The sequence below is a fragment of the Anguilla rostrata genome, chromosome 1 (assembly GCF_018555375.3).
Source record: "Anguilla rostrata isolate EN2019 chromosome 1, ASM1855537v3, whole genome shotgun sequence".
NCBI classification, from domain to species: domain Eukaryota; kingdom Metazoa; phylum Chordata; class Actinopteri; order Anguilliformes; family Anguillidae; genus Anguilla; species Anguilla rostrata.
The window spans coordinates 83,474,542-83,501,569 of NC_057933.1; the positions used below are offsets into that span (position 1 = coordinate 83,474,542).

Genomic DNA, 27,028 nt, shown 5'->3' on the forward strand with positions numbered 1-27,028 from the left:
AACCAGATGGTGAGCTCTGTGTTCTTAAAATTAAAATTCCTCAGTTGTCTCATCAGTGCAACATAGTATTGGGAAACCCCCCATTGCCAACCAGAATGCATTAGTGTGAGGCACGCACTGATTTCCTGGAATCGCAGCGCCATGACAAGGGAAAAGGATAGTCTTCTGATTGGTCCACACTCAGAGGTTTTTAGTACATTGTAATGTCACACATCGTAAGATTTATTAACTCTATCTCTCGTTTAAGTTGAATTACAGTATGTTTTCTGTTATAAGCGAAATCACAAAGTATTGCAGGCAGCTACCGGCTTTTGGCTGTGACAGTTGCTTATCACATTTATCAGTAAACACGTAAAACTGCCTTTCCAAAGATATCTTTGTCCTCATACCTTGTTACATTGTTTGGCATGCCATGCAAAACTGTAAACCATTCAACCATTCTTACTGAAAACGGGACCTCTCTCAGTTTGGGAAAACTCACTTTTCACCTTCAGAGTGGTGTACCCCTCTTGAATTTGCCCATTGGTGAACCTTGCTGTGCATTTCAGGGCTTGGTTGTGAATGTGTTCGTTATTCCATTCAGATACAGCTGGCGATTTTCAAGATAAATTATATTATACTAGTGCCATACTGCTCTACCTCAGGAGATAGTAGGGTTGTATACTATGAGGTGATAAAGTCCACTGTGCATTTTAAATATATACTTTCCATCTTTTAAAATCAAAATCAAGCTCTTTCTTGCCATTTCTCCAAACATACACCTCTAAGAAAACATTATATAAAGCATTTTGTTATGTATTTGCGTGCCTTATGTTGTTTTATTTAATAATTGTATGCCATATACGTACTTTTCACGTGTAAATCGATTGAGGTCATTGGCCTTTTCCCATCAGGAAACTGAGCTGTGCAGGTCAGAGTTTTACCGTGGTCGTCCATAGATGCAATGAACATTATACTGGATACAGTTTTCCACTTAGTGGCAGCCATTTTTGTAGTACTGCTGGAGGCTGGAATGTCCTTGTAGTTCCACACAATAGCTGGCTGTTGTTTAGAGCAGGTGTAAAAGACAGAACATGTGACGTTCTTCACCACACCTTCAAGGAACTCCACTGGGCCGGGATCAGTAATGATCTCCCCAACTGAACCTAAAGCAGAGATGCAGTTTAGCTACAATCCATATTTGTTAACATGTTAGTAAAATATAGTTTATGTTTGTATACCGTTGTTGTTGTTTTTCATTTACGATTGTTTTCTTTCTTTGTGAAGGCTGGACTTGAGTGCGCAATTATAGCTACAAAAGTGGACTGCAAAAATTAAACCAAGGATCAATCTTTCCCAAACACAATACCACTGGTAATTTCAAATTAAGCCTGGGTGTCTTTTTTTTTTGCAAACTGTGTGGCCCGTTCAGCTATCATCAAACCTGTCTACTGAGTTTGAAACAGGGTGACATTTGCATTTTACTGTAATTAAAATTTGTGATAAAAAACATAAAATATGTTTTACTTTGGCATAATTTACATTTTAGCTGCCGAAATGCAGGCATCCATAAGAAGAATTCCCCTACAGATTATGTCCTAACTCAACATGCAGTTGATGAACTGGGCTGATTAACCAGCGATGCCTGCAGCGCACCATCGATGTCAGTTTGACACTACCCTGCTGTAGCGCCTTACATTCGGCCTGGATGGTGATGTCCGCCTGGGCCTCCTGGCCTCCTGGATGCCGGACACGACAAGACACAGTCTGTTGATCTTCAACGATGACCCACGTCTGCACCAACGTGGTTTTCCACTTCACGTCTTGCGCTTGAGTTTCATGAGCCTGGCCCGTCTCGGGAAAACCAATCAGGCTCAGTTCAGGGGGCGTGGCCGGACACATGTGGTAGGCACTGCACTGCATGCTGATTTGCTCTCCCACCTTGGGTATGCCAATAATTTGCATTTCTGGTTTATCCACTCTGTCTGCAGAAAATGCAGAAGAATGAAATCGGTGAAAAAGATGGCCACCATCAGTGGAGGCAACGCATTTAACTGCAAATGGAAACAAAGACAGCCTACCAGCCTACCTTAGCACGGTTATGAGTCCGTTTTTATGGCTTTATAGTTTGTTCTTGTACAACATGTTGTACATTGTGAGCTTCACCGACCATAAAACATTGTGAGTCTACGTTATCTGAAACCAGGGTGCCATGGTCCCCTGGTTCCTGCACCTATGACTCAGCCAAATTAAAATTTTGTTGAAAATCTTTCCCTAATTTATTACACAAAACAGGAAATGACGAGGGGATAATGAATGGTTTCCTCTCACCAGTCACGTAAATCTCCACGGTCTTGTCCTGATAGTTCTGTCTGTGGTAGGAGGAGATGGGCTTCGGGTCCACCCAGGTGTAAAGCCTCTGTCTATGATGGTTCATCTCGACGGGGTTAATTTTCAGGCTGCAGCTCCGGTTACTCGGAGATCCGTACAGAGAGGTTTTCCCGCTGAAGTCACTGATGACATCACCAGGGCGTGCTGGGCTGTACACCACCGGGTACTCCCCGTGTACTTGCGTGTACTTGTACCACATGACACTGACGTCAGAGGGCAGGGTGGAGGAGTACTCAAAATGGCAGGGGATGACCAGGCACGAGCCCTGCAGGCCTGTCACCTGGCTGGGCATAGAGAAGCTCCACCCCAGGGAAAACATGGCCCCTGAAAAACACCCGCAGGAAGATGAGATTTCATCTGCACACGAGCGCAGTTACTGCAGACGCTATGGAGTAACCAGATGGTGAGCTCTGTGTTCTTAAAATTAAAATTCCTCAGTTGTCTACATCAGTGCAACATAGTATTGGGAAACCCCCCATTGCCAACCAGAATGCATTAGTGCTGAGGCACGCACTGATTTCCTGGAATCGCAGCGCCATGACAACGGAAAGGATAGTCTTCTGATTGGTCCACACATCAGAGGTTTTTAGTACATTGTAGTGTCACACATCGTAAGATTTATTAACTCTATCTCTCGTTTAAGTTGAATTACAGTATGTTTTCTGTTATAAGCGAAATCACAAAGTATTGCAGGCAGCTACCGGCTTTTGGCTGTGACAGTTGCTTATCACATTTATCAGTAAACACGTAAAACTGCCTTTCCAAAGATATCTTTGTCCTCATACCTTGTTACATTGTTTGGCATGCCATGCAAAACTGTAAACCATTCAACCATTCTTACTGAAAACGGGACCTCTCTCAGTTTGGGAAAACTCACTTTTCACCTTCAGAGTGGTGTACCCCTCTTGAATTTGCCCATTGGTGAACCTTGCTGTGCATTTCAGGGCTTGGTTGTGAATGTGTTTGTTATTCCATTCAGATACAGCTGGCGATTTTCAAGATAAATTATATTATACTGGTGCCATACTGCTCTACCTCAGGAGATAGTAGGGTTGTATACTATGAGGTGATAAAGGCCACTGTGCATTTTAAATATATACTTTCCATCTTTTAAAAATCAAAATCAAGCTCTTTCTTGCCAGTTTCTCCAAACATACACCTCTAAGGAAACATTATATAAAGCATTTTGTTATGTATTTATGTGCCTTATGTTGTTTAATTTAATAATTTTATGCCATATACGTACTTTTCACGTGTAAATCGATTGAGGCCATTGGCCTTTTCCCATCAGGAAACTCAGCTGTGCAGGTCAGAGTTTTACCGTGGTCGTCCATAGATGCAATGAACATTATACTGGATACAGTTTTCCACTTAGTGGCAGCCATTTTTGTAGTACTGCTGGAGGCTGGAATGTCCTTGTAGTTCCACACAATAGCCGGCTGTTGTTTAGAGCAGGTGTAAAAGACAGAACATGTGACGTTCTTCACCACACCTTCAAGGAACTCCACTGGGCCGGGATCAGTAATGATCTCCCCAACTGAACCTAAAGCAGAGATGCAGTTTAGCTACAATCCATATTTGTTAACATGTTAGTAAAATATAGTCGTCAGTTTATGTTTGTATACCGTTGTTGTTGTTTTTCATTTATGATTGTTTTCTTTCTTTGTGAAGGCTGGACTTGAGTGCGCAATTATAGCTACAAAAGTGGACTGCAAAAATTAAACCAAGGATCAATCTTTCCCAAACACAATACCACAGGTCATTTCAAATTAAGCCTGGGTGTCTTTTATCTTTTGCAAACTGTGTGGCCCGTTCAGCTATCATCAAACCTGTCTACTGAGTTTGAAACAGGGTGACATTTGCATTTACTGTAATTAAAATTTGTGATAAAAAACACAAAATATGTTTTACTTTGGCTTAATTTACATTTTAGTTGCTGAAATGCAGGCATCCATAAGAAGAATTCCCCTACAGATTATGTCCTAACTCAACATGCAGTTGATGAACTGGGCTGATTAACCAGCGATGCCTGCAGCGCACCATCGATGTCAGTTTGACACTACCCTGCTGTAGCGCCTTACATTCGGCCTGGATGGTGATGTCCGCCTGGGCCTCCTGGCCTCCTGGATGCCGGACACGACAAGACACAGTCTGTTGATCTTCAACGATGACCCACGTCTGCACCAACGTGGTTTTCCACTTGACGTCTTGCGCTTGAGTTTCACGAGGCTGGCCCGTCTCGGGAAAACCAATCAGGCTCAGTTCAGGGGGCGTGGCCGGACACGTGTGGTACGCACTGCACTGCACGCTGATTTGCTCTCCCACCTTGGGTATGCCAATAATCTGCATTTCTGGTTTATCCACTCTGTCTGCAGAAAATGCAGAAGAATGAAATCGGTGAAAAAGTTTTTTTGTTTTTTTTAATGGCCACCATCAGTGGAGGCAACGCATTTAACTGCAAATGGAAACAAAGACAGCCTACCAGCCTACCTTAGCACGGTTATGAGTCCGTTTTTATGGCTTTATAGTTTGTTCTTGTACAACATGTTGTACATTGTGAGCTTCACTGACCATAAAACATTGTGAGTCTACGTTATCTGAAACCAGGGTGCCATGGACCCCTGGTTCCTGCACCTATGACTCAGCCAAATTAAAATTTTGTTGAAAATCTTTCCCTAATTTATTACACAAAACAGGAAATGACGAGGGGATAATGAATGGTTTCCTCTCACCAGTCACGTAAATCTCCACGGTCTTGTCCTGATAGTTCTGTCTGTGGTAGGAGGAGATGGGCTTCGGGTCCACCCAGGTGTAAAGCCTCTGTCTATGATGGTTCATCTCGACGGGGTTAATTTTCAGGCTGCAGCTCCGGTCACTCGGAGATCCGTACAGAGAGGTTTTCCCTCTGAAGTCACTGATGACATCACCAGGGCGCGCTGGGCTGTACACCACCGGGTACTCCCCGGGCGTGTACTTGTACCACATGACACTGACGTCAGAGGGCAGGGTGGAGGAGTACTCAAAATGGCAGGGGATGACCAGGCACGAGCCCTGCAGGCCTGTCACCTGGCTGGGCATAGAGAAGCTCCACCCCAGGGAAAACATGGCCCCTGAAAAACACCCGCAGGAAGATGAGATTTCATCTGCACACGAGCGCAGTTACTGCAGACGCTATGGAGTAACCAGATGGTGAGCTCTGTGTTCTTAAAATTAAAATTCCTCAATTGTCTAAATCAGTGCAACATAGCATTGAGAAACCCCCCACTGCCAACCAGAATGCATTAGTGCTGAGGCACGCACTGATTTTCTGGAATCGCAGCGTCATGACAACGGAAAGGATAGTCTTCTGATTGGTTCACACATCAGAGGTTTTTAGTACATCGTAAGATTCCAAGTTGAATTACAGTATGTTTGCTATTACACATAGTATTGAAAGCAGCTACAAGCTTTTAGCTGTGACAGTTGCTTATCACATAAAGCTTTATCTGTAAACACGTAAAACTGCCTTTCCAAAGATATCTTTGTCCTCATACCTTATCTGGCATGCCATGCAAAACTGTAAACCATTTTTCATTCTTACTGAAAAAGGGACCTCTCTCATTTTGGGAAAACTCACTTTTCACCTTCAGAGTGATGTACCCCTCTTGAGTTTGCCCATTGGTGAACCTTGCGGTGCATTTCAGGGCTTGGTTGTGGTCGCTGGCCCCTGCCTTGAATGTCAAAGTGGACCGGCTTTCCCAGCTCCCACTGCCTCGTTTCTTAAACTCGCTGGAGACCTTCATGCCTCCATAATTCCAAGACAGATCTGGACGCTGCTCTTGGCAGGCGTAGGACACGGAACAGACCACGTCCTTCTCCACGCCTTCCAGGAACTCCTCCGAACTGGGATTTATAGTGACCTTTGTCACTGAACCTGAGGCAGAAGGTTAGTACACATTGGTCCCTTGCTTAGCATCTGCATGTGACCTTGCAACAGTCGTTTATTCTCAGGCATCGCCTTAGCATGACATTTTCTGACGGCGGTTACGTCACACGCAGCGGTGGTGTTTATTTTCATGATTTCCCACCATTTCACTCCCATGTGTGAAGGCCCAGTCCTAGTCACCTGACACGCTCAGTGCAGTGACGTCTGATTTTCCTCCCTTAAGGGAGAGCGCAAACAAGTTCTCACTCTCCTCAACACACGAGGCTAACTGCTCCCTGCTTCCTGTTCCATCACGGTTCACAAGCTGAGCTCGCATAGACATGAATCTTAAGGCTGCACTCTCCATCTAGAGCTTTAAATGCTAACTGTAGAAAACTGACAAGTATTGTAGCTGATGGAAATAATTTTGAAATTTAACCATGGCTGTGTAATTGCAAATATATCCCAAATAAAAGCGCAATTGTCGTACGGTAGCGGTAACTCAAGGCTGAAGATTTTGGGGCGTGTCCAACTCTACAATTGTACAGTTGTAGGAGTGATAAATAAAATCGGAAAATAAGCTTATAGCCAAAAGCAATTTTCAGGATCTTTTTTTAGTGGGTGAAACACTAGAACTAATTTACCTCTATCTATATGTAATTACTCACATTGTCCCTTAAGGCTGACGGTTTTGGATGCGCTCTGGCCGAAGGGATGTCTGACTTCACAAGTGATGGTTTGGTGGGCGTTGTCTAATGTCCAGGTCATCTCCATGGTGATTTTCCACTTGCCTTCATGCACTTCTGTGTGATAGACTTTGGGTGTCCCAGTATGTCCCGCTACGGTCAGGCGCAATGTTGGGGGACGCGGTCGGCACGTGTGGTAGGCGCTGCACTGGACGGTCATTTGTTCTCCCACCGTATATGAGCCGACAAAATTTAATTTTGTTCGTCTGCTCTGTCTTAAAAAAAAAAAAACATGAAATACAAACATATAATTGCGCTTAGCACTTCTAAGCAAGTCACATCCATCATTTCCAAGAAAACTGGTACATTTTCAGTCAAATGAAAACCTTCACCATAACACAGTAGAGAAATAATAAAGAGTTCAATTCTCTCACCTCGTACACGGATTTTCACCGCTTTGTCATAAAATTTAAAATAGCGATATGTGATGTAGTCTGGGTCCACCCAGGGGTAAACCCTCTCCTCTTGGTGACCCCAGTGCAGGGGGTCGATCTTCAGGCTGCAGTCTCCCTCGTAAGGTGATCCGTATAAAGAGGTTTTTCCCCTGAACTTTTCGATGACTTCATTTGGGTTTTTTGGATCGCACACCAGAGGGTATCCTCTGTCGACATATTGGTACCAGACCACTCTGCCCTTGTCGTTGGGTGGGTATTCGCTATAAGAAAATCTGCAGGGGATGACCAGGCAGGACCCTACCATGCCCTCCATCTCTCTGGGCACGGTGACACTCCATGCCCAGGAAACGCCAAATATGGCACCTTAGAAAACAGAAATTTGATTGGTTTGATTAGGAGTGAAACAAAAGCCTTTTTGTTTTTTTCTTGCTGTCCTATTGCTGCCTTAGCTACTCTTAACTAGCATTTTTCAGTTAATCAGATTAATGAAATTCCATTAACAATGTGGTAGACCATAGCAAATGTGTTCTGTCTTGGATATATATATATATATACACACACACACAGTACAGTCCAAAAGTACTGGGTCACTTGCGGTTAAAAAATAAAAATAATAAAAATTCAGTTTATATAATACATAATATATGTATTTATTAAATAACAAACCAATGGTTTGTGGAAGTGGAAGAGTGGGAGGGAGGTGGATGGGTAGGTTTGACTGAAATCTTATCTAACTTAACTTTTTTTTTTTAACCACAGGTAACCCAACGCCTATAGACACATGGCAAAGAAGATGTAGTTAGGTTTAGATGTGCAAAGCCAACTAAACATATTGTGGCAAGAAGGTTATCCTCACCAAAAAAATGTAAGTGACCAGTTAACAACAATATGTAAGAACATGTCACGCAGCACAAAGCCCCAACACTGTGAAATGTTGTATAAATGATTTGTGCTAGTGATATCTTTTCGACAAATGGATGCTATTTAAATTTTATGTTTATCTTGATTTTGAACCATCGTGTCTGCTTTCTAAATTGAATAAACACAAATATAAATAAAAGAAATAACATGTAATCAATAAATAATCAATAAAACAATAACCTGATTAAAAATATCTGCCACAGAAAAAGTGAGTACAAAGAACATAAGATAAGTCAAAGCACACCTTGAAAACACACTCCATATAGAAGCACCCATGCAAATGGCTCCATGTGGGCTGAATTAAATATTCTCCTGAAAACCTGTAAAATACAGCAAGGGTTATTTGGGCTACACGCTGCTTTACTCTGGTACTGGGACACCATTTAAAAAATAAAAAAAATATTTATATAATCTCCAAAAGATTCCAAAATGTCACCCCCATGGTCTAAAGAGGAACGTGAATGTTTCTATTGCCATAAGGTAGGGCATGTTATTGCTAACTGTTTCACTTTGAAAAAGAAAACTGCTGCCCCAGCTAAGCCTACAGGCAGAATTGTTCCTCAAACCACTCAGTGTTTAAACGGTCCTGAAAGCAAACCTGAAGAAGGTTTTGAGCCGTTTATTTTTGAAGATTTTGTTTCCCTTTCCGGTGATCCGACTGAGCAAAAACCGGTGCGGATTTTAAGAGACACGGGAGCTTCGCAATCCTTTGTGTTGGCCGACGTGATAGCCGTATCGGACGTGACATATAGTGGTGCTAATGTGGTAATTCAGGGAATTGATATGGCCTTTGTTACTGTTCCCTTACACAAAGTACATGTTCAGACTGATTTAGTCACGGGTTATTCTAATGTGGCTGTACGGTCCGCTTTGCCTGTACCAGGCGTTGACTTCATTATGGGAAATTATATTGCCGGAGGTAATAAACCATAAGTTGCAAGCACAAGTCATTGCTTATAAATACAAAATACTTTTGGCATTAGTTTGAGCCCATACGGTACTCCTCAAAATACATACTACTTGTAGTGATTCAACTACTTCCATTTCCATACTACAACATGGTGATTTTTTTTTCCATGAAAACGAAAGGGAAAGTGTTTATTTTTAAGGTTTTGTGAATGTAGTGAGCTAGCAAAACTGAGTTCGGCTACAGTTGCTACAGCTGACAAAGAGGGCTGCATTCTAATGACGATTATGATTATAACGAGGAGCAATCTCTGCAGTGTCCAGAAATGAATACAGATAACACTAGCAAATAAAAAAATACATTAATCTAGCATCTAAGTTAGTTAGGACATTTTTGTATCATGCTTCTCAGTAGAATTAGAATGTAACAGAACAGAATCTTTAAAGCCATTTTTCTCACTTTTTACTTTTTTTTTTTTGCACGGACAAGGCATGTAAACTTCATTGAGTGTGAGGGAGACAGAGAGAGAGGGCTTTGAATGTGGACCCGGCTCAAAGTATGTTGTTAAGTAAAAAGTTGTCATGGTTCTGTGTTCCTGTCTGTGTTTTCCTTGTTGGGCCACCAGATGGCGGCACTTCTGTTTTGTGTCCTGCTTGTACCCTGTGTAATTGTATTATTGTTTTCAATTGTTCAATTATTGCTTTTTGGTTGTCTCGTGGCCTGATTGTTCATGGTGCCCTCCTGTGTCTCGTCAGTGTCTGTTCTATTTAAGTTTCCTTCTTCCTTGACTCAGGTGCTGGATCCTTGGTTGTGTTTGGTTGTGTGTGCCCTTCTGCTCATGTTCCTGCCCTGTGTGTTCCTGCCCATGTTCGGTTTTCCACGTGCTTTTGTACTTTTGGATTTTCTGTGGTTCCTGTGTTTGTAGATTTACCTTGTGTTTTTTTGAAGAGTTGCCCTGCGAGGCCTTTTTGTTCCCTTTTTTAAGTAAAGTCTTTTGTTCATATTACATTACATTACAGGCATTTAGCAGACGCTCTTATCCAGAGCGACTTACACAACTTTTTACATAGCACTTTACATTGTATCCATTTATACAGCTGGATATATACTGAAGCAATGCAGGTTAAGTACCTTGCTCAAGGGTACAACGGCAGTGTCCTTACCCGGGAATCGAACCTGCGACCTTTCGGTTACAAGCGCAGTTCCTTACCCACTGTGCCACACTCCGTCATCATTGGAGTTGAGTTTTTCCCCCTCTGCGTTTGGCTCCTAACCCCTCACGTCGCACCCTGACATAAGTACTATTTTGTCATGGTAATTAAGTTAATTTAGCAGAAGAATGTCCCTTTTTAAAGTGCAATATGTAACTTTTCTTGAGTATCAATTTTGGTTATAGTCCTCTATTCTTGAAGATAGAACTTCTAGATGGACAATGTGCTCTTAATTGTTCTCACCCCACCATAACTCAAAATACAGGCCTATTTTGCTTCAATATTTACAAACAATACAAGGGTTAACAAACCTTTTATGGTTTTAAAGCATGTCTAAAACTACTTTTTAGCTCTTGCAAAATGCTATTCCTTGTATCAAGAGCTCATCAGAGCTCAAAGATAGATTTAGATATTTAAAAAAAAAAACCTTTAAGAAGTCTCAAGAGGTTGTTAAACTTATGTCTTAAACTTTTTCGCCTTTGCTACACCCCTGCCCCCCCTTCGGACACCCACCACCACACCCAGAGATCAATTCCACAGGAAACACTGATGTAAATATTTCCCACTGAAATGCACAACATATGACTCCTTATTCCATGAACAGAACTGGTAAAAGCTATCGCACTCACCAAAAAGCATTTATAAAGTGATCACAGATTATTTGTGAACCAGAAATATCAAATAATCGTTGTTATTCAAAAGCTAACAGTAGCATTGTCCTTACCAATGCTTTGATGAATAGGAATGCTGCTTTAAATGTGTTTCACCACAAGAAGGCAATCAAAAGAGTAGAAAAATTTACCGGATTACTTACAGATATTCTATCTGAGCGTTTCTCATATGTTCCACTCGTTATTCTTTCTGACTGAAATTGGAAAGATCATTTCTTCTTCTGAGTTCCTGTTTAATTTCCAATGTGATGTATTTATATCTTACTTCACTTCCCAAATGTTTCAGATGAGTTTGCTGAATCAGGGCCGGTCCAAGCCTTTATGGGGCCCTAAACAGAATTTTATTTGGGGGCCCCCCACCGCCTCTGCGCCACCAATACTATTGACTATTGTCAATGCTTGATCATTCGCACACCTACTGTAAATCTAACACACCCATTATCAATTTCCTTAGTTGTAGCTGTGTTGCTTACATCATACACATAGTATGAGTACATAGTTGATGGAATAGAATAAGTTTATTTTCCCAACATAAATTGTTATACTCAGCAGAAAGCAATTTGTACACATAAAACAACAACTCTTAATCTATAACTAGCTAATTAAGGCATAATGATATTGGAATATAAAAGCAAAGACCCCACAATGGTGCTGTAAATAATGTCAGGCTGTTATCAGTGCCAAGTTTATGAAACAAAAGCTTGTTTTCATTACAGAAATAATAATAATAATGCAATGATAATAATAATAAACAATAACAATAATAAATATATACCCAGCAACAAGTTATTTTTACACAGAAGAAAAAACCTTTAATCTTTAAAATTAAGCCGCATAACATACAAGTTTGATTTGAAGTTATTATGAAAATAAATTGGTTTGCGGCTGCATATTTCCATGTATTATTTTCAAACATGGCGGTTGAAAATAAATACAAAAAAATGCTGCGAGTATTCGACCAATCAGAAATGTTCAGCGCTGCAAGCTCCACCCAAAAGGTTCCTGTACTTTCGGAAAGTACTACCCCCCGAGCAGGAACTTTTTGGGGGGTAAAATAAAGCCCCAGGAACTAAATTTAGACCCTAGTTCCTGCGGTGGAAACGCACTGAGTTCCTCAAAAGGTTCCTAGTTCCGGGGTAAAGTTCCTGCGGTGGAAACGCGGCTATTGTTCCTTGAAAAGTAGTTCCTGGGACTAAAAGTTCCGTACTTTTGGTGGAAACGCGGCTTTAGTTAATGAAGATGACCACTTCCGCATTAACAATCCATTATCTACAAAATAAGCAATCGACTTTTTTTTCCATTACAACAGGTTTAACCACCATCTCAAAACACTTATGCAAGGAAGGATCATTTTCCTGAGCAGAAACAAGTTGTCCACAAGTGACAGGCAATTTATCTGAGGCAAACTCCAGAGATAAGGTAAGAGATTTACATTCCTCTTTTTCTCTAAAATCTTGGAGGTTCAACCTCTGTACATACCTCCGGTTTTACACGTGGTACTTTCGGTTTGGTGAGATAAATATCCTCAGTAATAGTGGACGCTAAAACAGATTCTGATAAATGAACTTCCTCACCCCATTTCTTGGAATTATAACGTGTGCTCTTCTGTTTTTTTCTTGCTTTAGTATTCGTTTTATAATTTTTTTAAATAAAAAGCATTCGTGCTGGGACAGCATATTACATTTATTATTGTTATATCCTATTTGTTGCATAACAACGGTCCAAGTTCAACTACCAACGACAGTTTTGCTTGACAACGGTAAAATATGCCCAAACGGCTGCAGAAGAATATTTCAATTCCAGGTGATTAAATCGATAAAAAAAAAAATACAAAAGTAACCATATATAATCATTGTTGGTAACCCGTTGTATATAAGTGGAATAAACCCCTCCGGGCTGTCCCGGTTATTAGAAAATAATGTAGGCTACTTCAGTGGTAGTATGGGGTTACAGAAGAAATCATAGGACAGATGGACCGACGACCACGTCACTTTTTCATACGTCAGTGGGCTAATTTGCCTAATCTTCGCGGGACTTTAGACCGCGGTGGAAACGTATCATCAGCCCCAGCATACCTCCACCAGATATTCAAACCCTACATGCCAGCCAGATCCCTCCGTTCTGCTACCTCAGGACGCCTAGCACCTCCCCCTCTTCGCAACTGCACTTCCAGAACACGTCTCCTGTCTGTTCTGGCCCCACGATGGTGGAATGACCTCCCTGTGGAGGTCAGAACAGCTGAGACACTGACCCATTCAAACGACGACTGAAGACTCACCTCTTCAGGCTGCACCTCTCCCCATCCCTCCCTACCCCCCTGTAAATGACTGTAAGCTTAGGGTTGTAACTAGGCAGCTGTTTCGTAGATGACTTAGGTGCATTAACTGTCTTAACTACTTGTATTTTTTCCATAGACTGCGTTGTTGCCGTTCTCGTTGTTAGTGTTAATCAGTTTAAGCTTCAGGGTCCAAGTTGAACTATGCGGTTGTTCCCTGCACTTGGACCGGTACTTCTCTCTAGGGGTTTCGTCATACTTGTTCCTGGTTATGGTTATACACTTTGTTGTACGTCGCTCTGGATAAGAGCGTCTGCCAAATGCCTGTAATGTAATGTAATGTACAGGAACTCTGTCAGATGGTGATAATTTTACTTGGCCTTAAAAATACTAATGCCCTGGTCCAGATTGTACCACTTGCGGTGACTTGTCAAGTCAATTAAATATAATCTCAAGTCATCTAAAAACCGTGTTGTTCATCTAGATGCCCCAGTCCGTGTGGAGGTCGAGCCTGAGTCCACAGTGGTGAAGGAGGGAGATGCTGTGGAGGTGCAGTGCTCCAGTGACAGTAACCCTCCTGCACACGACTACCAGTGGTACAACATCACTGGCACTCTGCTGTCAGAGGAACGAATCTACAAACTGCACAACGTGTCCAGACACACTAAAGCTCTCTACTGTGCAGCCATCAACACAGAAGAAGAACTCCACTCCGGCCAAGATCAGTGTGGAGTGTAAGCCAAAAGCGATCTCACTGGCACTGCCCGCTGGAAATGGAATGGAAATGCGAGGATAACTTTTTTTTTTCAAGTTTTTCATACATAATTAATGTTGTGAGACAATAATAGAAAAAAATAATGTAAATGTATGTTTACATTTTTCATCACATATTTGGTAAACCTATTCTGGGGCTTTCTGAACTTGGCCATACTTTAAATGAAATCATGCACTTTTATTTCCCTCCGAGTCAAAGTTGACTCAGAAACCTGAACTGAATCAAGCTTCAGGTAGAACCCTGATTCAGTTCAGCACTAATCCTTTGTTACATATTTTCCTCTGATTGTTCTAGATGCCCCAGAAATAAAAGAGGGACCGGCCTGTAGCGTGAGGGCCGCGGGGGTGGCCTGCTTGTGCGTAGTGGACTCAGAACCTCCCCCTGAGATTACCTGGCTGCTCCAGAGAGGGAGCGATGCCAGCGCCGGCACTGAGAGACACGGCTCCATCACGCTGGGCACGCTGCGGAGTACCCAGAGGCTCACAGAGCTCACCTGCCAGGCCAGCAACTCACGAGGAAACACGTCCGCAGTCTTCACACCACCCCAGAGCGGTAGGCCATCGTCCGCTGTCCGGAAAACTAAAATGTACTGACATCAGTGTCATTTTTTTGGATGTGTATGCCATCACGTTGTTTTTGACAAGTGGTGTACAAAGCTGTCAAAGGTGTGAGATGTTTGCTGACAAAGTGGCGTGTTCAGAAATAGCACGCTAGCATGTTTTCACACCAGGCAATCTTGTCTGCTTTGCACTGCTCTTAAATTAAGCCTCTTAAGTTTGTGGCAACACACACCAGATACATGGATGATGGCAGTATATGAAAGGCACAAGCGTTTGGTCAAGACTAATGTATCAAAACCTATGAAATATGGGAGAAACTATTAATGATACACACATAATGTACTAGCAAATGTAAAAAATTAAATAAATAAAAAAACAAATAAAAAAAGTAAGTAGCTTATAATTTAATTGTTTATGTCACAAAATCTAAATCATAAAACATATGGTATACAGGTCAACACTAACATGTTTCCCACAACTGGAAAAAATGTAGTTAGTAGTGGTAGGTAGATTATGATGTGGTTTTGTGTGTAGTGAGCCATCGGGGGGATGGGGAGACACTTTTTGTTTTATTGCCCTGAGCTAAAGGGAGAAGAGAAAAGGGGAATAATGGCCTGGTTAGCTTTAGAAGTATCATCGGATGGCTCTGAATGCGAATTTCTGGCTTGTTCGTCCGATTTATTTTAATAAACCACAAATATGTGATGAGTCCAAATTCAGTGGGCACTTAGGTTGCAGATTAGAAGAGATTTTACGTCACATTACATTCCATTACAGGCATTTAGCAGACACTCTTATCCAGAGCAACTTACACAGCATTTACATTGCATTACATTACAGGCATTTAGCAGACAGTCTTATCCAGAGCGACTTAAACAGCATTTACTTTGCATTCCATTACAGGCATTTAGCAGACACTCTTATCCAGAGCGACTTAAACAGCATTTACATTGCATTACATTACAGGCATTTAGCAGACACTCTTATCCAGAGCGACTTACACAACTTTTACATAGCATTTTACATTGTATCCATTTATACAGCTGGATATATACTGAAGCAATTTCGGTTAAGTACCTTGCTCAAGGGTACAGCAGCAGTGTCCAACCCAGGAATCAGACCCATGACCTTTAGGTTACAAGCCCAGTTCCTTACCCATCATACTACACTGATTTTAATCACCACTGAACGACAACAGAGAGGCACTTAAGTTTGATTTGTCTCTGCTTGCAGGTGAACTCCAGTACATTTCACTCATAGTTGCTGCTGTGCTGCTGGTGGCAGGCATGGCCGTTGTGGTGTGGCTAGCAAGAAGAACGAGGTAATCATGCTTCCTTTGTAACTGGCACCCAGTGCTTTTTTAAAATGTTGATTTTATTTTAACTTTTGTGTTATGATGTCTGTCAGACACAATCGTGAGCAACCTGTAACTGGTATGGACGACGCAGCCACAACCATGACAGGGACCTCCTACGCTATGGCAGCAAGGTATTTTTTTCCACACCTGTGAGAAATTATAACCAAAACCACAGGAAAACTGGATTTTGGGTTATAATTTGTAATATGAAATCAGGTGTGCTTGAGGGGGAACACATCGATACCTGGATCTGGCTGTGGGTCCCTGTGGAGAGGTTTGGAAACCACTGACATTGACTGCATTTTATCTGTATCAAAAAACACAAAGTGCCAAACTGATTTTTTAAAAACTCATTGTCCCCTTTAAGTGTAAAAAGAAAATATTAATACCCAAATTGAATTGGACCTAAATATTCTTTCATTTGTTTTTGTTTTTTTAGAAAGGAGGAAAAAAGCATCAACAGTGGATTTTATGTAAACGATGAACAGATGTATGGTAATATTGGGGTATGTATAAGGGTGCTCTCACAGATGTACATAACGCATTACATCATGCATTACTGATGCTCTCTACCAGAGAGACATACAGCAGGCAAATGGGTGCATAGATCAGGAAACAACACTCTAATGGAAGGCCAGTACAAGGCAGAGTGGACATCTTGTCAGGTTACAAGCTGCCAGCTAAGTCTAGCACTTAGACGTACTACTGGGAGGAACAGACAACACTAAAACTGTTAGATTTGATTGTACACATTACACAGTAAACGATCTCAACTGTCGCTAAATCAGGTTGATTGCTGTAGTTCAAAAATGTTTAAGTTGGTCTGGTATTCTTTTCTACAACGTGTTTCTTTAGACACAGCTTTTATGAATGGTCCTAAGGAGATATATAAGCCCTTCATAAGCAGTACACCGTCCTCTCATAAGCACTACGTAGACATTCATAAATGCACATGTCAATGACCACAAATAAGCACATTTTCTATCACTAAGCTTGTCACAGTAATGTCACTTGCTACATTTGCATTGACATAGCACACCACATGCCCAGATCTCTATGTAGCTCTTTTATTAACATAGGCATTTATGAATGTATTGCTTAAAGGGGAATTACACTTTATATCACTTCTGCTTCTCGTGACTGATGTTGTCCTTCTCATGAATGTGTCGCCCTTCATTTTTTAATTAGTTATTTCATTATGTTAATATTTTACGCTGTTTTGTTGTTTTCCTTTATAAATGCAGGAAGTAGACCCAGGCAGTTTAGTGTCGAACTCGAGGATGCATTTCATTGTGCGACTTCTGATGTGGGCGTACTTGCAGACAATAACATTAGGTTGATCGTAGAAATAGTGTTATGGCTACTAGTTAGCGAAACTGAAAATGTCTGAGGACGAAGGAGATTTTGTTTTTGATCATGGGATTGTTGTGCCCTATCGATTCGAGCCGGAATACACGGAAGAAGAGCTGGCTAATTTGCAGGCTGATCGTGCGAGAGCGAGTCAGGAGCGGGCCGAGATTGAGGAACCACAGGCTATTCCCAGGACAAACGGTGGTTTGTATCACAGACAGATGCGATAGCGTTAGCCAGCCCGCATAGTACCTACCTCGAGCGGTTCGACCAACGATGGGAGAACGGTGGGTACAGCTCCAGGCTTCAGACGGTCGCCTTGGTAGTCGGTGCCTTGAAGGTAGTCGCTGCATACCCTTAGTCCTCGTTTGCAAACTTCTTCGGCTGTTATGTTGGGGCGTCTGATCATAGACATATACATGTAAATGGTAAATGGACTGCATTTATATAGCGCTTTTATCCAAAGCGCTTTACAATTGATGCCTCTCATTCGCCTGAGCAGTTAGGGGTTAGGTGTCTTGCTCAAGGACACTTCGACATGCCCAGGGTGGGGTTTGAACCGGCAACCCTTCGACTGCCAGACAATCACTCTTACCTCCTGAGCTATGTCGCCCCTGATGTATGCGTCTGATTACATCCAGCCATGTCTGGCACAAAGTTGCATCGCATCGAAAACTATGAAAACGTGCTTTCAAGGCAAGTTTAACGGGGGCATTATAACAACCAGGAACAATGCACCTCATTATTACACCGATATCGCATCAAACAAAAGCTAGCAGATGTTAGTTTGTTCGATTCCATCGCTAAGTTTGGTTTCATCGGAATGTTTTGGAATGTTTTGCTTCGCTTCTTCTCGATTTTACCGCGAAACGAAATCAAAGAAGAAGAAAAAACCGGAAACCGTACTACTATGTGGACTTGCGCTAAAAAATAGGTCTTTGTTTCTAACGTTAGACATTTAAAATGAAATAACTAATCGAAAAATGAGGGGCGACACATTCATTAGAAGGACAGGAGAACCGGCACACTGAGACAGACAGTTCGATTAACCAATAGGGAAGCTGCCGCTTTTGCCCCAGAAAGTACATGCGTTCGTCCAGACTAATGACGGACTAGTGCAAATCTTAAGAAGGACCATTCAAAGACAGTATTACCATTTATTCAATAATATGCCATAAACCTTATACCACACCTGTATAATATTCAGTTTAATCCCTAAAATTAAACTAAATAAGCTAATTTCACTTTTGGAAAAACCACTGGAATCTGATTTTTGTTCTCGGTCCAGCAGGTTGGAGAGGAAGATGATGTGTATACATGTGTGGAAGATGCCTCTGATTAGAATGAAACAGGTACACAGGTACCCTAGATGCCACTCCCCCAGTGTTGAATGCAGTAACTCAGGAGCTGTCGAGCCATACCTATAACCATACTATAACCATAAACATGTGAATATGGCCACTGTCCATTTCCAACAGACACCTATATTTACGTATTTTTTTTTTTTACAAGAGCACTGCAGCTGGATATTCAATAGGAAGCCAATCCTTTTCTTATACATGGACATACAAATCTTGTACACGGAGAAGTGTTACAATGTCATTGTGCATGTTGATCTGAATAAGAAACATCGTCCAAAGATTTCATTTTTATATTATTTCAGATGATTTAGCTTTTACCTGTCATGCACAAACCTATGTACTTGTACTTTTAATCAATAAAAATGACAAAAATAATTGTGCTGTATCTGTGTTTAATCTTTTATAAAACAAATTAGGCTTTACTTTATCAAATCCATACACAATTTGCAGACACTCTTACATTTTTTGGTAGGATCTACAGATAGAAGCACATCATACAAGGGCCATATATTTATCACAAAAGCTGACCCCTCTAACAAAAAGCTGACCCCTTTATTGCAGCAAGGATATTCTCAGAACACTAAATAATCAATGAATTAAATATGAATGTTTCGCTCTTGATTATAGTAATATACTTGGTGACAATGCAAAGCAGTATATGGCAAAATTAATAAACAATATTGAAATAAGACATCAAGTAATGTACCGTTAAAAAATCAAAAGGACCCTTTCCACACCCAGCACACGTACTACAGAACAGAATAAACGGTTCTTATGATTCTTGTTATACCACAGGCAAAACCTCCATTTTCATGGCCGTCCGATAATAAACGCCTATTTCTGTCGTGCTGACAGAAATCACAAGCCTTAATCACATCGCGCACAAGCTATATCCGATAAAAAAGTATCATATGTGAAATTTCATGGAGACCTTTGAATCTCATTCCTTCATGGTGTCAAAGCCAAAAAGAACACGTTGAAACCCATTTGCATCACGACAAAGTACAGGTTTTTCTGCAGCTAGCAACTTTGTGCATTACATGTTCGGCACTACCCCATTACTTTTAAAAAATCCCTCATAATACTTTCTTTTGCTTTTCCCTTCTCAAAATATGTTCACAACAGACAAAGGGCACACATATTTAAACTATTGTCATTGCATTAACTAATGCTAGAAGTAACTAGACCTGCCAACCGAACGCTTTTGTGATGTTACTGGTCAATCGTCGGGTACGACAATTACTGATGCAAAAATAACACCTCTATTAATATATTATTTAAATATATTCCTATGAATATCAATTAGATATTTAATTCGAAAACCAACACAATATTCAAAAAACTAATTTACATGGTTTTAACGACATCGGTTGAATCGAATGTAAAAAATACCAGAGCTAGACTGGCTGAACCTCCCCGCCACTCATTCTGTACCACAACCACACAAGTCTTGGTAAAATGCGAGGTGGTAAATCGCAAAATAGGGAACTACGCTACAAAAAAAAAACAGTAAAAATATATATTAAGTATATCTAATATATTTGTGTAATTTAATAGAGCCAAACAATCCTCGTTAAGAGCGAAAACAAATACCGTAATTCATTCGGTATTGTCAAACTAATCCCCGATTGAACCAGATGCAAAGGGGACTCGGCTAACGTGGTTCTAACCCTCCCGACCAGCTCAAGAATACATACTGATACGAGGATACTAACAGCCACCTACTGGCGTAACCATGAGACTGAAAAAAATATGGACAAAGCTACTGTGACGTCACCATTGCTCTCCGTGGGTCTGCTAAAACACGTTTTGAAGTCAATGGCGGGCGCAGCCATGTTCCTCGATTTGGAGCCAAAACCATAGAGTTAAGCGTCTTGTGATTTTACAATGTGATTGACAGTCCGGTGCGGAAAAGCCATAACCTGAACGAACGATTGCATGAACGAACTTGAGGCTAGCTGACTGTCTGCCGTTATTTTTTAAAATATATATCAAATGTTTACGGAGTTTAATTTCCATCCGTGACTGTACTGTGTCATGTAATCACGTTATATGTATGACATTAATAATACAATTATGTTCAGTTATCTTCAATTTATGTTTCTCAGCAAAACGATATGCTTAGCTAGCATATCAGCTTGCCAGTGAGCTAGGTAGCTATCCGTGGTTAGCTCACGCATTAGCAATATGAACCACAGGGAAGAACATCGACTGAGCACTGATGGTCAATCAATCAGAGATGTGTAGCTACTGGTGATTTGACTAGGCTAATTTTCGTATAACTGTCTGGTAGACCTGCTGTTAACCGAGCAAGTTATCGTCGTAGGTTTTCGCCAGTCAGTTAATGAGCCATTAACTGCTACTACTACTCCATCGCCGTTTGTGGTGTTTACTTGCTGGTGACGCTAGCTGACCGATCGTTCGCAAGTCACTTTCTACCGAATAAAAATTAACACTGTCAGCGGTGAACAAATCTACCAAGTATTTTAATAACTGATCTCAGGCGTGTAAATATGACAACGCACTTTGAAGCAAGTTTTCCACCTGGTGCATGAAGACAAAAATAATGTAGCCTACACTGAATTTCTAATTATTATTAGGCTATTATTTTTTTCTTGTAAATCATCAAAACCAATGGAGAAAAGCCAATATACACAAGGAGCCCCCAGGACCGATTCTGAGAACCACTGTCTTAAATGCCTAGCTTGTCGGTCTCTTAAATGCTAAAAACGTGTTCCTTTCTAAATGCCAAGATGGTTAATTTCGTTAAATTTTGTGTGTTGTATGTTATTCAGCAAATGAACCTTGAGACTCTTAATTCGCTTCGTGAAACTGAAAAAGTGTTTATTCCAAAATTGGGATTATAGTAGCTTTGTTACATGCGTGAAGCATAGCCCAGGTAGACATTTACGGAATGTACACGACTGACAAGCCGTCAAACACGTCTGACAGATTGAATGTTTGCCGGTTTATGTTAGCTAGCTAGTCAAATGGCTTGGTAGCCGAAGTTGCGAACTGTTTTAGCATAGGCTACTGGACTACCAAATATAGCAAGCTGATTACGCTTTCTGCCAACTAATTATTTGGTTAAGTAGGCTAAAGGAAATAGTAAAAATTACTCGGCTTCCGAAAAACTTAAGAGGAGGATTATTTTATGGTCGTCTAATGCAGCTGTAAATAGCACACGCCATAATGAAATCACCACGAAATGGGATGCCTGCATTTTCTGACTTGGCACAGGTGAACCGTGGCCGGAGCCGCAATGTCAAGGCCAAGAAGCGCCACCGCCCACCCCAGTGACCATAGACTGTAGCCCCTACTGTAGGTCAGTCCTCCGCAGTAATCCGGAAGTGACGCAAGCTGTACCTCATTGGTCCAGAACAAATATTGGCACTGTGCCCAAATGACGCAATAAATCATGAAATCGACCCATGGACAGTCATAAGACGAATAAAATACACCTATTATGACTATTTGTTCTTGTGAGAAAAAATTATTGACTTTGTATTTTGATCGCATTTGTACCGTAGACTTACATGTAAACCGGATATGAAAACACCTATACTGGAGCCATCCGTAGTGGCGCTAGTGAGCAACCAGGAACTACATCACCAGGAAATGACCTTCAAAAACGAAAAAGTACTTTGTTTTTTTAATTCTCGCTTCTACGCTTGCCATTGGCAGCTGAGGTAAAATCGGAATGTCGACGAAATAATTCAAGCACAAATTGACAGATGGAATATCGTAATGGGTTTGCACTATCAAAGATTGGTAACCAGTTGCAACGTTTAGCATAGATGGACTCCATATACAATGGTTATATACCTTCATGAACTAATTGTGTGGCTAAAATAGTAAAATGACTCGTACGATAGACTTCGAGTGCGATTTAGCGTCTATACGAATAGACGTATGAATACACTAATGGAGTCATTTTGAGCGTGACGGTGGCCAAGTCACCAAACGCCACTCCAAGACCCTTTTGCTCAATAGCCTTTAGAATCCATGACGCAAGATTACTCATTGGCAGCAAATGGCCTGTGCAAAGGATATTGATATACGACGGCATAAGACGTAGCAAATAATTTTCCTATTTTGACAGCCAGTACCGTAGACCAGCCGCAGTTAAAAATAATCATGACGCAGTGATGACCAGGAAATACAACAAGGAAATGAGTCAAACGAGTCTTTGGCCGCTTAGTCCATGCCCCCCAGAAGTTCCTCGCAAAATATCGGGAGCAATGGCCGTGGCTCCGCCCCTCAAAACTTCCGCACCATGCATTTTGCACATTGTGCAATTATGATTTTGACATTAGCCACCAAGGAGCTTCAGGTAATAATTTGGCTAAACCTCTAGTTACAAAAGCCTACATTCCGAGATAATTTTTCAATTGAATACTATTTTTTTCATTAGGCCTATATGATGTGTGCCTGTATAAGCTGATTCAATAATTTAATTATTAAATAAAAATGGAAATCATGAACAGAAACTTGGTTTTATTCATAATTGACAGCGTTTTACATCGCAACATAAGCTTTTTTTACATTACAACATACGTTTCTGTAAATACTTGAAAATGAAAACATATGTTACAATATACAAAATAAATTACTTCCATTTTTATTAAATAAGTGAATGCAATTCACTTATGATTATCAGTTTGTAAAAGCACACATATCATATAATGAAATATTAATCATGAAAAAATTGTTTTAAGCAGGTGTACTCAAACTTTTGACTTGAAAGTATATTATAATATAGCCCAGTGCAGTGCAAGCGATATTTTAGAATCATGTCAAATTATACAATTTTGCCTGATCACTTTAACAGTCAGAACTGGAATTATGAAGAAAGGCTTGTGTGTGCGTGCAAAGTGAAGTGGTGCGAAAGCATGTGAACTAAGCGTTACACTGACTGTTGTGGTACGCAAAATATTTTCCCAAGGTTGGCAGGTCTGTAACAGGTACAGGCTCAGTAAAAATGACATCATGGTACAAACTGCTTCTGAGTTCTCTGAAGGGTACTTCCTTCCAAAAGTCCCCTCGACCAGCTATTTTAAAGCAGGCTCATTATCAGGAAGTATCTAAGAATACGTAGAACTGCCTGAGGAAATGAAAAACATACACTCAGCTTATCGGCACCCTCCATGAAAACAACCAAATGAATAGAATAATAGAATAAAAAATGCACATTGTGTTCCAAAATTTCTGATGAAACATTTGGGGAAACTGCTTTTACTCAAATAAACATAATTCTTAAAAAATACTTGTTTTTTTTTTAACTAATATAATTTTTCTCAAAAACACTGGGGCAACACAGAAAAATATGGTGGAAGATGACTGATGCTAAGTACTAGGATATTTTAGCTTAAAACCTGTTTGTCTCTGCCAGGAGGTTGAGACTTGGCCGTAGATGGACCTTTCAACAAGACAATGACCCCAAACATACCTAAAAATAAACACAGAAATGATTGCATGAACACAAAATCAATGTTTTGCAATGACCATCTCAGTCTCTGGACTTAAACCCTATTGGAAACTTGTGGTCTGAATTTAAGAGAGAAGTCCACAAGGTCCACAAACCTAAAAGTATCAAGGATCTCAAATTTATCTGCATGGAGGAGAGGTCCAATATCCCTCCAAAAGTGTTCTCCAACCAGGGGTTAAATTGGGGGTGAACGTAGATGGACGGTGTCCACCCACCTTTGGTAAATAAATAAATAATTTTACCAGCAGTTTTACAAATAACTATGCCAATCCAGTCCATTTTCGTAGGCTCCAGTCCATGTGTCCCCTCTAGCCAGTTACTCACTCAACCAATCAAAAATCCGAAGGAAAAAACTCAGGAGGAACAGTCGTTTGTATAGACAGGCACAGAAAGAACAATATCGTTGATTGGCTTGATTGTTTGGAAGCGGATGCGGTAGGTAATTTCATTAACATGTAATTTCATCTATGCAACATTTTAAAGAGAGATGAATAAACAGCCCCCACGAACGCCGGCTATTATTAACAGCAACTTTGATTGCTTGAGCAAAATCAGCAGGTTGCTGGTCAGCAGCTAAGCTGGGATTGAATATTTCCCACATACATAAGGTTTAAATTCAGCAGCAACTGTTGAGTTGAAAATCGGTGGGGCGCAAAACTTTAATTTAAACTAATCATTGATCGCAGCCTGTTTTCATTAGTAATTTTCCTTTATAATCAAGCGTGCCAACGATCGGATTAATCAAATGGCAAGTAACCTAACACAGCATCTTCATACCATGTTAGGGGGATTAAATCATAAATTCAATTTATCCGTTAAAAATTTTAATCACCAAGTAGTCTACACTTAACAAACAAGATACACCAGTCTGTTATCTACCGTGTTAGCTTTCAGAATAACCAGCAAAAACAAAACCTGCACTTCAATTTTGTTTACAATCTACGAATTGCAGATATTTTCCATGAATACGAGTGCGGAGAAGGAAGTGCATGAATTCGCAAATAATGTGCACAATTTCGTACTGCAAATGAAAATAAGGCATAGGCTACTCGCTAAAACTGCCTATTTGGGGAGAGCTGGCTATATATGATAGTGTTGAGTAGCCTATTTTGTGGATTAATTGTATTGATACTCAAGGAAATTCAGGGGAAGATTCCGCCGCTGCTTAGTGATTAAAACGGATTTTTCTAAATCACATTTATCATTTAATCTCCCTAACACAATGCGAAGAAGCTATGTCCCTTTCCAGTTGATTAGTCAGATGTTGCATGCTTGTTAATCACTGAAACTTAATTAAAACAGTTTGAGATCAATGATTAGTTTAATGGAAAGTTTTTTTCCATTACTTGAAATACATTATGTAAATCTTGCATCAATAGTATACATTCTTTTTAAAACAATTATGTGCACAATACATTAAAGATACAACTATTTTGAGCTGAGACATTCAATGGTTTGTACCTTTTTTCACCCACCTCCCACCGGATCTCGGGGTCCACCCACCTCCCAAATCCCAATTTAACCCCATGTCTCCAACAGTGTCAGACGTTACAGGAACTAGACTCAGTGCTGTTATCCTCTCCGGGGGAGGCTTAACCAGATATTAATCATAGGCATGCCAGTCATTTTGAAACCTACTGTATGTTCTGCAGAAAAAAATTGTATTACTCAATAAAAACTTTTTGTGTCTGAAAAATTGTGTTAAGATAACAGCATGTGGCCCCCCCTTACGTTATAGCCGAAAATATGACCCACTGTATGCTTTAATTTTTTACAGTCATTCTGCTCACTTTCATGAAGGGTGTCAATAGTTCTAGAATTGACGGCTCACTTAATCTAAAATAGTATATTATTCCTTTCATGTGCTAACAGGAGACATTACATTATTGAACTCACCCCACTGTTGACATAAATGTTGTCACCACCAGGAGAGGACGGATCTTCACCGGGCCCCTGTCTCCTGCTGCTAGATGGCATTTCAGACCGTCCAATTCAGCATTATTAATTTATGTTTAATCAGATTATGAGTCTGAAAATTTTACTTCTGTGTACTTTAGAGCCCTACCAGTATTTGGCTGGCCCCATGTTTTCCTGTATTCCCACATGCTGGTCATCGCTGTGAAAATAAAACAAGAAAATTACAATGGTATTACACACCCTAGCCCATCGCCACGGCAACCCCCATGCACATTAGTTGTCATACAAAATACACCGTGAGCCAGACAGTTAATTAACAGAAGTCAGGACTATTGACCGCCTACTGAAATCTCCACTGCCTAGTGCCTAGATAGTGTGTGTAGTACCCCACTCCCACGGCACCAGTTGCTACTGGTTCAGCTCATATTTCATGTGAAAAATGTGAACGTTTGCCACATTAAGAAAGAGCTGTAGTGGGTTACACCAGTCAAGAGTCAGACTACAATTTGTTGACATGCCTTAAAAACCTGTGCCAGACATGTCAGTATGATTGTCTGGAGCTATTACCTACTTTTTAAACTGAAATCATCCTTGTCAAATTTGCATGCTTGCCTGCATATCTGTATGTACATTCTTGAGGTGATTTTTAAGAATAAATTTGCAGTTTTGAAAAAATGATTGTATTTAAAAAATGGATTTTACTATCCAGAAAAAGGCGGTTGTTTCGTGGCTCGTGATAATTGTTCCAAAAACTTTTGAAAACTTGTTTCAAAAAATGAGTTCAAGCATTTGAGAAAATCTATGACTAGGTAGAAATTGG

At 40.6% G+C, this 27,028-nt stretch overlaps 1 protein-coding gene and 1 long non-coding RNA gene across 6 annotated transcripts in view; both read right to left on the reverse strand.

Annotated features, from left to right (window-relative positions):
- The window catches only part of LOC135241614 (uncharacterized), a 130,311-nt gene that overhangs the window by 32,853 nt on the left and 70,430 nt on the right, over positions 1-27,028 (reverse strand). The window lies entirely within an intron of this gene.
- Positions 629-27,028, reverse strand: part of LOC135241099 (sialoadhesin-like) — a 45,435-nt gene continuing 19,035 nt past the window's right edge. The window contains exons 1-8 of one of the 3 annotated variants that reach the window (XM_064311237.1): positions 6,943-7,216; positions 5,987-6,283; positions 5,103-5,480; positions 4,452-4,739; positions 3,617-3,913; positions 2,311-2,694; positions 1,677-1,964; positions 636-1,145 (exon numbers count right to left, since the gene is read on the reverse strand). In XM_064311237.1, the coding sequence (XP_064167307.1) occupies positions 823-1,145; positions 1,677-1,964; positions 2,311-2,694; positions 3,617-3,913; positions 4,452-4,739; positions 5,103-5,480; positions 5,987-6,283; positions 6,943-7,180 (2,493 nt within the window). In that variant the 5' untranslated portion in view covers positions 7,181-7,216 and the 3' untranslated portion in view covers positions 636-822. Of the gene's footprint in view, positions 1,146-1,676; positions 1,965-2,310; positions 2,695-3,616; positions 3,914-4,451; positions 4,740-5,102; positions 5,481-5,986; positions 6,284-6,942; positions 7,217-7,394; positions 7,779-8,580; positions 8,726-27,028 lie in introns of those variants that run through there. The other 2 variants (XM_064311251.1, XM_064311245.1) reach the window with 2 other exon arrangements.